Source organism: Gorilla gorilla, chromosome 9 (genome assembly GCF_029281585.2).
Source record: "Gorilla gorilla gorilla isolate KB3781 chromosome 9, NHGRI_mGorGor1-v2.1_pri, whole genome shotgun sequence".
NCBI lineage: Eukaryota > Metazoa > Chordata > Mammalia > Primates > Hominidae > Gorilla > Gorilla gorilla.
The window spans coordinates 130,917,501-130,927,739 of NC_073233.2; the positions used below are offsets into that span (position 1 = coordinate 130,917,501).

The 10,239-nt window shown below is 43.0% G+C and overlaps 1 protein-coding gene across 1 annotated transcript in view; it reads right to left on the reverse strand.

Annotated features, from left to right (window-relative positions):
• LOC129525551 (basic proline-rich protein-like) overlaps window positions 1–9,908 on the reverse strand; it is a gene marked incomplete at its 3' end in the record, with an annotated part of 13,834 nt that extends 3,926 nt beyond the window's left edge. Inside the window, exon 1 of the mRNA XM_063693713.1 lies at window positions 9,884–9,908. Within this exon, the coding sequence (XP_063549783.1) occupies window positions 9,884–9,908 (25 nt within the window). The remainder of the gene's footprint in view (window positions 1–9,883) is intronic.
• Between the last annotated feature and the right edge of the window lie 331 nt (window positions 9,909–10,239).

A 10,239-nucleotide genomic window follows, 5' to 3' on the forward strand; every position in this document is an offset into this window, starting at 1 on the left:
AACTGAACTAAAATATGACCTCCATTTTGTATTCTGGAGTCTTAACCTTTCAAAGCTCTATTTTTTACAGGTTGCTTTCATATGTCTTCTTCCTAGAAATATCTTCCCTATCACCTCTCCTTCTACACAGATAACTTCCATTCAAATCTAGATCCACTGTATTCCCTTCGTCCTTGGAAAACCACTCCTGGCCACAGTACTTAACCATCATAGTATTAGCAAATGTACAACTCACTGGGCTTTGGCATAGGCTAAATACGACATTGATAGGTTTTCTCTTTTTATAACCATGTTCTGTTTTCCCAACTACAGCACGTATTATTGTCTCTATGGGTAATATATTCAAATAATTCAAAAGTCAAACGTTATAAAAAGTTATGAAGTGGGCCAGGCGCGGTGGCTCATGCTTGTAATCCCAGCACTTTGGGAGGCTGAGGCAGGCAGATCACGAGGTCAGGAGTTTGAGACCAGCCCGGCCAACATGGTGAAACCCCATCTCTACTAAAAGTACAAAAATGAGCTGGGCGTTGTGGCAGGAGCCTGTAGTTCCAGCTACTCTGGAGGCTGAGGCAGGAGAATCACTTGAACCCGGGAGGCAGAGGTTGCAGTGAGCCAAGATTGCGCCACTGCACTCCAGCCTGGGCGACAGAGCAAGACTCTGTCTCACAAAAAAAAAAAAAAAAAAAAGTTATGAAGTGATGTATCTTCCCCTTTCCCTCTCTTCCAGCCACCCAATTCACCTTTTGGAGGCAACCATTGTTATCATTTTCTTGGTATCTTTCTGGAGATATTATAATTATATTTAAGCAGATAATGAGGGACAGCTGTATGTGTGTAAGTATATATTCCTCACACATATGCACATTCTTTCTATGTCTTTTTACATAAAGGATAATATACTGAGTAGTCTTTTGCACATTGATTTTTTTCTTAACAACTTTTAAAAAATGGGTGGATCATGATCTATTAACTAGTCCCCATTTGATGATAATAAGATACTTAGAATGTTTCTAATCTTTTGCTATTGCAAACAATGCTGTAATAAATCATCATATACATAATTCATTTTGGAAATGGGCAACTATATCTGTAGGAATTCTTAGAAGATTAATTGCTGAATCAAATTTGTAATTTTGATAGGCATTGCCAAACTGTTCTCTACAGGGGTAATATCAATGTATACTCCTATCTGTGGTATATTAGTGAGTCCCAGATAATTCTCATGCAGATGATCTAAGAACAACACTCTTGTTTTTCTAGGTTACTTAATGCTTGTGAGCCTTAGTTATTATCTGCAAAATGGGGATGTCATCTACCTCAGAGGCCTATTGTGGGGACTATTTTGTGATGAAAATACGCAAAACAGCTGTGAAAACTATCCAGCAAGATGAAAATGTTATTATTAAGAATAATAGCTTCGGCTGGGCAAAGTGGTTCATGCCTGTAATCCCCGCACTTTGGGAGGCTGAGGTGGGTGGATCACTTGAAGTCAGGAGTTCGAGACCAGCCTGGCCGATGTGGTGAAACCCTGTCTCTACTAAAAATACAAAAATTAGCTGGGTGTGGTGGCGCACGCTTGTAATCTCAGGTACTTGGGAGGCTGAGGCAGGAGAATCGCTTGAACCAAGGAGGTGGAGGTTGCAGTGAGCCAAGATCACGCCATTGCACTCGAGCCTGGGCTACAAGAGTGAAACTCCACCTCAAAAAAAAAAAAAAAAAAAAAAGAATAATAGCTTTCAGCACTTACTCACAATGGGCATTGTATTAGGTCCTTTAATTATGTTCTCCTTAATCCACAGTTAGTTCAGTTTTGCATTTCAGGAAACTAAAGCTCAGAGAGGAGACTTACAAGGCTACACAGCTGGCAAGTGGCAGAAAAGATATTCAAATCCAGGCTTGCACAGGTCCAGAGACTGGGCTTTTTCTACAGACCCACATTTTGACTAATAATTTACGTAAACTACTCCTATTGCTTTAGTTTTAATACATTTTTATTCAAGTTATCTATCAAACATAATGAGCGAGTAATGGCTTCATGCAGGATATGGGACTACAGCTGGACCATCAAGGATTGGTAGAATCTGGGCAGGTGAAATGCAAGTTGATGAAACTGTTCCAGCTAAGAATAGCATGCACAAGTGCTCAGAGGTGGGATAGAACATGGCATATTTGTAGGATACTGAGATTAGATTAAGTAGACGGGATACTTAGAGAAGTATTTGAAAGTGTGCTCAGGATCTTATTAATGAGTATTTTGAAAAATAGTTAGAAGATTGTTCTTAATATTGAGGACAATAAAGTGGGGGTAGAGGCCAATGAAGGTTTTTTTTTAGCAGAGTTGTAGCCATGAATGGTAGTTTTAGCAACTTTTATCTGAGTCTCTATGCATTAGGAATTAGAGGAAAGTCACTGGAAAATCCAGAAAGTAAATCATTGGTGTTTCCAGATGTAAGTCCATTCAACAAACAAACCATTCTTTCATTAATTCAACAAGTATTTATTAGTCACTTTCTATGGATGTCAGCCATAGCACTATTAGCTGAGAAGATATAAACACAATACGGCCTCTGCTTTTAAGGCTTTTTTTTTTTTTTTTTTTGAGACGGAGTCTGGCTCTGTTGCCCAGGCTAGAGTGCATTGGTGTGATCTTGGCTCACGGCAACCTCCATCTCCCAGATTCAAGCAATTCTCCTGCCTCAGCCCTGCCAAGTAGCTGGGATTACAGGTGCCTGCCACCGCGCCAGACTAATTTTTGTATTTTTTAGTAGAGACTGGGTTTCACCATCTTGGCCAGGCTGGTCTCGAACTCCTGACCTCATGATCTACCCACCTCGGCCTCCCAAAGTGCTGGGATTACAGGCGTGAGCCACCGCGCCTGGCCAAGGCTTTTAAACCTCATGATAATGGCATGATCTTAAGTGCCATCAGTCTCTCTGTTCCTCTTTTGCCACTCCCTTCCATTCTTCCTTCACTAGCCAGAGGGATCATTCAAAAATGCAAATCTAATTATATCAGTCCATGCTTAAGATCCTTTGGTAGTATGTTATGTACATTTTACTACAATAATTTTTAAAAGCCTTTAGTAGTTTTCCAGTGCTCTAAACTCTTTCACATATCATATTATCTCTCATCTTTGAGTCTTACGTAGTATATGCTTCCCCCTCTTCCAGGAATATTTACTGTTCTAGCTACCTCTCACTCTAACACTGGCTTGCTTCTACACAGTTTTCAGCTAAAACATCACTTCTAAAAGGAAAAAAAAAAAATCACTCCTTCCTAGAAGGCTTCCTTGATGCCACCAGATCAGCTAGGTGCCATTCCTCTGCGTTACCATACACTTCCGATATCATCATGTTTTTTTTCACTGGACTATAACTACCTCTTTAATTGTCTTCCTGTTTAGACTGCAAACTCTACGTAAAGAGGACCAAGTATATCCCAAGCATCTAGTGCAATGTCTGGCACATGGTAAAGTCTCAATAAATCCTGACTAACCGAGTGAATGAGAGAATAAATAAATAAATGCGTAGGTGAAATAGCCACTCAAATGATCCAGCCTAGAAGATTTTACTTTGCTTGGGAAAGAAGCAAGTGTTTTCCATCATTTATAAAATGACATGAAGGCTAATCAATCTCTGGTCACCTTTCCAATTCAATATCAAATGGGGCAGAAATCCTAGGCGGCGATGGAGTTGGAATGGCTGGTTATCAGATAACAAGCAGTGGGGAGGGTGGTTGCTATGACAACCTTTAAGCTTATTAAACACCAAAAGGCTATAGTGCACAGGAAAAACCCAGGTTCAAGTGGTCTTAGGATCTGCAGCCTCCAACTATCTGGTTTGTACAGTTATTTGGGGTGTTTTTTGGAATCCTAGAATGCCAAAGCTGGTAGCATCTTGGAGATTTTTCCTTTTTGTATTCCTTATGGTACAAGTAGGTTCCAGAAAAGGCAAGGGATTTGTCCAAAGTCACACAGGAAATTAGGAACAAAGCTGAAGTTAGGAAACCTGAATCTTCTCACATCCATTGAAATGTTAGCATTTCTTGATTTCCAAAGGTGCTGGAACTTTCACAAATGTATCAATCAAAAGTAGGTTTGCAGGCCGGGTGTGGTGGCTCACGCCTGTAATCCTAACACTTTGGGAGGCCGAGGCAGGTGGATCTCTTGAGGTCAGGAGTTTGAGACCAGCCTGGCCAACATGGTGAAACCCCATCTCTACTGAAATACAAAAATTAGCTGGGCATGGTGGCAGGTTCCTGTAATCCCAGCTACTTGGGAAGCTGAGGAAGGAGAATCACTCGAACCCAGGAGGCAGAGGTTGCAGTGAGCCAAGATCGCGCCACTGCACTCCAGCCTAGGTGACAGAGTGAGAGTCTGTCTCAAAAAAAAGAAAGAAAGAAAGAAAGAAAGAAAGAAAGAAAGAAAGAAAGAAAGAAAGAAAGAAAGAAAGAAGAGTTTGCAGAGTTTCTCATTATATCAAATTTTTAAATTTAGTCACTCAAAACATTTTGCATTCATTCATTCACCCTTCAATCAGTATTTACCGAACGTTACCGTATATCTTGCACTATTAGGTGCTGCAGAAAATAGAAAGCTCTCTAATGCAGGATCCCTGGCCCTAATTTGATTTTGGCTGTGAAATGGGGGAAACTGAATTTTTTCTCAGTGTCAAATTATCACCCTACAGATTACTTGCTGTTTATAAAAAAGAAAGTATCACTTTTATAGAAGGCGACCAGGCTGTCCCCACTTTAACCCAGTAATGGATATTGGTATCGCGAATGGTGAGACAACTAAACATTATGGGTGCCCCCCGTTGTCCTGCTAACTGAAGTACTTGTAAAGTATTGGTACCAAAATGTTTAATCTGAATCCAACCAGGTTTAGACCTAACTTCAAGTTACAGAAAAGAAAAAAGATAGAAGAGCAAGCTAAACTATGCTGCATGGAAACTGTCAGACAAATCCAAAAGGTCCAACAGTCTGTGGAGGCAATTCCCCCCATTTCCCTCAACGAGGCAATGTTAATAGGAAATTTTTTTTATTTTTTTTAGAGACTGAGTCTCACTCTGTCACCCTGGCCGGAGTGCAGTGGCGTGATCTCAGCTCACTGCAACCTCTGCCTCCTGGGTTCGAGTGATTCTCCTGTCTCAGCACCCCCAAGTAGCTGGGATGACAGGCATGTGCTACCACGCCACCTGATTTTGTATTTTTAGTGGAGACGGGGTTTCACCATGTTGGTCAGGCTGGTCTTGAACTCCTGGCCTCAGATGATCCACCTGCCTCAGTCTCCCAAAGTGCTGGGATTACAAGCATGAGCCACCGCACCCGGCCTAGGAAAATTTTTAAAAATCAAATGATGACTAAAGACTTAGACAAAATTAAACAGTATTTGTGGTCCTTGATCGGACACTGCTTTGAACAGACCAACCATAAAAGATGCTTTTGAAAAGTGGATAAATTTGAAGAAGGACTGGGTATTAAATGGTGTTAAGGAATCATTGGTAATTTTGTTAGACGTGATAATGACATTGTGGTTATATAGGGGAAATGTCCAAAAACAGAGGTGTGGCGGGGTGCAGTGGCTCATGCCTGTAATCCTAGCACTTTGGGGGTCCAAGGTGGGAGAATCGCTTGAGCTCAGGAGTTCAAGAACAGCCTGGGTAAGATAGTGAGACCTCGGCTCTACAAAACATTAAACGAATTAGCCGGGTGTGGTAGCAGACGCCTGTAGTGCCGGCTACTCAGGAGGCTAAGGTGGGAGGATTGCTTCAGCCCAGGAGGTTGAGACTGTAGTGAGCCAAGATCGTACTCACTGCACTCCAGCCTTGGAGACAGGGTGAGACCCTGTCTCATAAATAAATAAATAAATAAATGTGCATTCTTAAGTAATTAAAGTGAAAGTTCTTGAAATCAGAATTTACTGTAAGTAAACCTCAGGGGGGTAAAAATAAATATGACAAAAGGTTAATAATAACTGTTAAATTTTGGTGATAGATACGTGGGCATTCCTTATACTATTTTCTTTGTTTTTCTATTTGTTGGAAGTTCCCAACCATGCAAATTAAAAGAAAAAGAAAGGAGTGAAAATACTACTCAAGCTAGAAAGAAAGTTGAACAATGGCAAAAGTGAGTGTATGATCAGCACTCTGTGCCCAGAAAGTAACACAGACCAAAAAGTTTCTAGAAGTCTAGAGAAAAAAAAGATCTCTTGGCCTGAGGTGGGCAAAGAATAGTTCATGGAAAAGGTGACACTCAGACTAATAGAACTGCAATGTGCGTTGACAGAGCCAAGCACTGGTAACTACAGAAGGATCAAGACAGTTGCCAGTTTACAAACACACTCTCCAGCCAGGCAGGGTGGCTCATGCCTGTAATCCCAGCACTTTGGGAGACCGAGGTGGGCAGATCACCTGAGGTCGGGAGTTTGAGACCAGCCTGGCCAACATGGTGAAACCCCATCTCTATTAAAAATACAAAAAATTAGCCAGGCATGGTGGCACGTGCCTGTAGTCCCAGCTACTCGGGAGGGTGAAGCAGGAGGATCACCTGAACCCAGGAGGCAGAGGTTGTAATGAGCCGAGATCACGCGACTGCACTCCAGCCTGGGCGATAGAGTGAGACTCCGTCTCAAAATATATAATACTCGCCTCCCACTGTGGGCTGCAGAAGGGAACCTGGCAAATCTAACCCTCAGAGATACCAGGCCTCATTGCTTAATTTGATATTAAGTCCACTCGCTATTCGTCGATGGGTGAACCCTGAGCCTGACCTCCTGCTGTGCACCGCCGTAAGCTCCCAGCCAAATAAATCAGAGCTAATTAAAAACACAAAGGGATGCTCATTTGCAAAGAAATGACCTCCAGCTACTTGTTGCACCAGTCAGAGGCCGTCTCAGTCCAACCCAATTAGCACTTTCCCAAGAGATTCCTTTGACCCTGCTCCCACCACAACAGCAGGCTGTAGTTCCAGCCCCAGCAAAACTACCCAGAAGCCTTTGAAAGGCAGAGTCTCAAGCGCAATGTTGACCATTTTACCTAACCCTTATCCCTTAAGAACAAATTCAGTGAGTCTACATCAAACAAAACAACAGCCAAATGGATGATGTTGCCATTTATAAGCTCTGACTAATGCAGCTCCTGATTTCCCTTCCAAATTAAATGCCTTTCGCTTAGTACATTTTCAACAGACGTTACTCATCTGCTGGATTAATGAGTTTGCTGTGAAAGCGTACTTTGGTAGCAATTTGAAACAAAAGCACCTTAACGTGACTGAGGCTTTGCTTCCCGTTCTCTTTCCATCTCAGCCTCTCTTCCTCCCTCTCCCTCCCCAGGGCAAATGCATCACTGATGTAAGGGTGGGGAAGCTGGAGTCGCCAAGGGTTCTCTTCTGTGTCACTACACTACATTAGGAATAAAACCTTCCACTTAAACACTTAAATGAAAACATCGAGAAACTAATTTACTATTTGCAATCACATGACTTAAACCGAAGCTGCCTTAATTTCCTTCCCATTTTGCTTCAAATTCAATGTGAGCGCACCCTAGATTGGTCTATGAAAAGGCTGTCTTCGAATCACAACACTTAAAGCCTCTTTCATTTTCTTTTTGATTAAATAATTGAAATTCCTGTCAGGGCCTGCACTTTACTGACGCACAGATTTAGTGTGTGAGGATAAAGACCACTTTTTGTTTGCTGCCTGGGTCTTAAAAGCCAGTGGGCTTTACTTCGTTGAGGGGCTGATCAAAATGGACCCATGCTATTCACCCATTTCGCAGAAATTTCCTGCATGCATTAAGTGATTGTTTGAAGACAAATTATGAAAAGCATGTCCTCTCATTTAGCCATCCTTGTTCACCTGGAGGCTCCTGCCTGCTGAAAGGAGCCCAGCGACTCCAACGCCAACGTCATTCATTAGGAAAACAAAACCGAAGACTCGCATGCACGTATACGTACATACACAAAATGCACAAATAGTGGGAAGAATTATTGTAAGTCTAAAGTCACAGAAAATTTGATTTGCTTCAACTAAAACACCCGAGGATAGGCCGGCGTGGCGGCTCGCCCCTGTAATCCCAGCACTCTGGAAGGCCGAGGGGGCGGGATCACCTGAGGTCAGGAGTTCGAGATCAGCCTGGCCAACATGGTGAAACACTGTCTCTACTAAAAATACAAAAAATTAGCCAGACGTGGTGGCAGACCCCTGTAATTCCAGCTACTCGGGAAGCTGAGGCAGGAGAATCTCTTGAATCTGGGAGGCAGAGGCTGCAGTGAGCCAAGAGCATGCCATTGCACTCCAGCGTGGGCAACAAGAGTGAAACTCCATCTCAAAAAAAAAAAAAAAAACCTGAGGATAACCTGAGGTCATCCCATGATGGACCATGGTAAGAGAAGCCCAGGTGGATGTCATGATCCTGTATCACCATGGGCCCCTAAGCTCCTGGTCATGAAGGAACCAAGTGGATCTTAAAGGAGACAAGAAGAGGCCTTCACTTAGAGGAGAAGCTGAACTCCCCCTTCTCCAGTCCCATCATGGGATGAGGAGTGGTTGAATTGGGTGGCTGCAGGTATTTATGTGGCTCTGCCCTTTGACACTGGTCTCTAACACCTGCACAGTCTTAGAATGTGTGTCTGTGTTTGAATACAGATCATGCATTCTCCTTAATGAAGCTGATCATCAGACACTCCAGGATATACCTTCCAACTCTACTGAGCTGTGTGCCTTTGGGCATATTCTCTGTGACCTCTTAGAGCCTCTGTCTTATCTGTACAATGAGGACATTAATAAATGGCCCCTACCTCCTCACAGGATGGCTGGGAGTTTTAAATGAGACAATGCGTGGAAAGTGCTTAGGGCAGCATCTGGCATGTGGTAAGTGCTTAATAAAAATTAGGCAATACTGCCGCTATGTGCTCATGTATCTTTACGTGTGCATCTCCATGTGGACCACATTCACATTCCCTCAAGTACTGCACTTGCAGAGGATGATCTTGGCCACATTCTCCCCATTAAAAAACAAAAACCTTCCTGGGTACAGGAGAGCCTATATTGTATATAACACATGCATGCGCACACACACACACACACACACACACACACACACACACACACACACAATATAATATTATAGCATAAAGGGGCCTTAAAAGATATCTGGCCCAGCGTCTACCCAAAGTTGGCCTCCCATCAAAAACACCTAAGACAGTTTAATGTCTTCCTCATTGGACGCCTCAATTTACTTCCATGAAACCTCTACTGCTGATTCCTATTCAGATCTCTGAACTCATGGAAGAAAGCTCACTGCCACAGAAAAGCCCTTCCAATATTAAGAAAACAAAACAGCCAGATGCAGTGGCTCATGCCTGTAATCCCAGCACTTTGGGAGGCCGAGGTGGGCAGATCACTAGGGCAGGAGTTCGAGACCAGCCTGGCCAACATGGTGAAACCCCGTCTCCACTAAAAATACAAAAATTAGGCAGGCGTGGTGGCTCACACCTGTAATCCCAGCTACTCAGGAGGCTGAGGCAGGAGAATCACTTGAACCCAGGAGGCAGAGATCACAGTGAGCTGAGATCATACCACTGTACTTCAACCTGAGCAACAGAGCCAGACTCTGTCTCAAAAAAAAAAAAAAAAAAGAGTATGATATGGTTTGGATCCATGTCCCTGCCCAAATCTCATGTCAAACTATAATCCCTAATGTTGGAGGTGGGTCCCAGTGGGAGGTGATTGGTACATGGCGGTAGATTTCTCATGGATGGTTTAGCACCATCCCCCTTGGTACTGTCATTGCAATAGTGAGTTCTCCTGAGATCTGGTCACTTAAAAGTGTGGCACCTCCTCCCCCAACAACCTTGCTCCTGCTCCTGCCATGTGAAATACCTGCTCGCCCTTTGCCTTCCGCCATGATTGGAAGCTTCCTGAGGCCTCCTCAGAAGCGGAAGCTGCTATGCCTCCTGTACAGCCTGCAGAACCATAAGCCATTAAACCTCATTTCTTCATAAATTACCCAGTCTCAGGTATTTCTTTAAGCAATGTGAGAACAGACTAACAGAGAGTGCATCTCTTCAAGTGCCAAACAGAAAGACGTTGGCATTAGCCACTGTTTTTATTATCACTTAGTTGCCCTCCTTCTTTGTAGTAGAATAGTGATTGAGGTAGAATTCCCTCATGAATGAAGAAAATTGAATGCATTATCAAGGTCAGATTTGCAAATGTACCACAGCCAGCCACAGGAG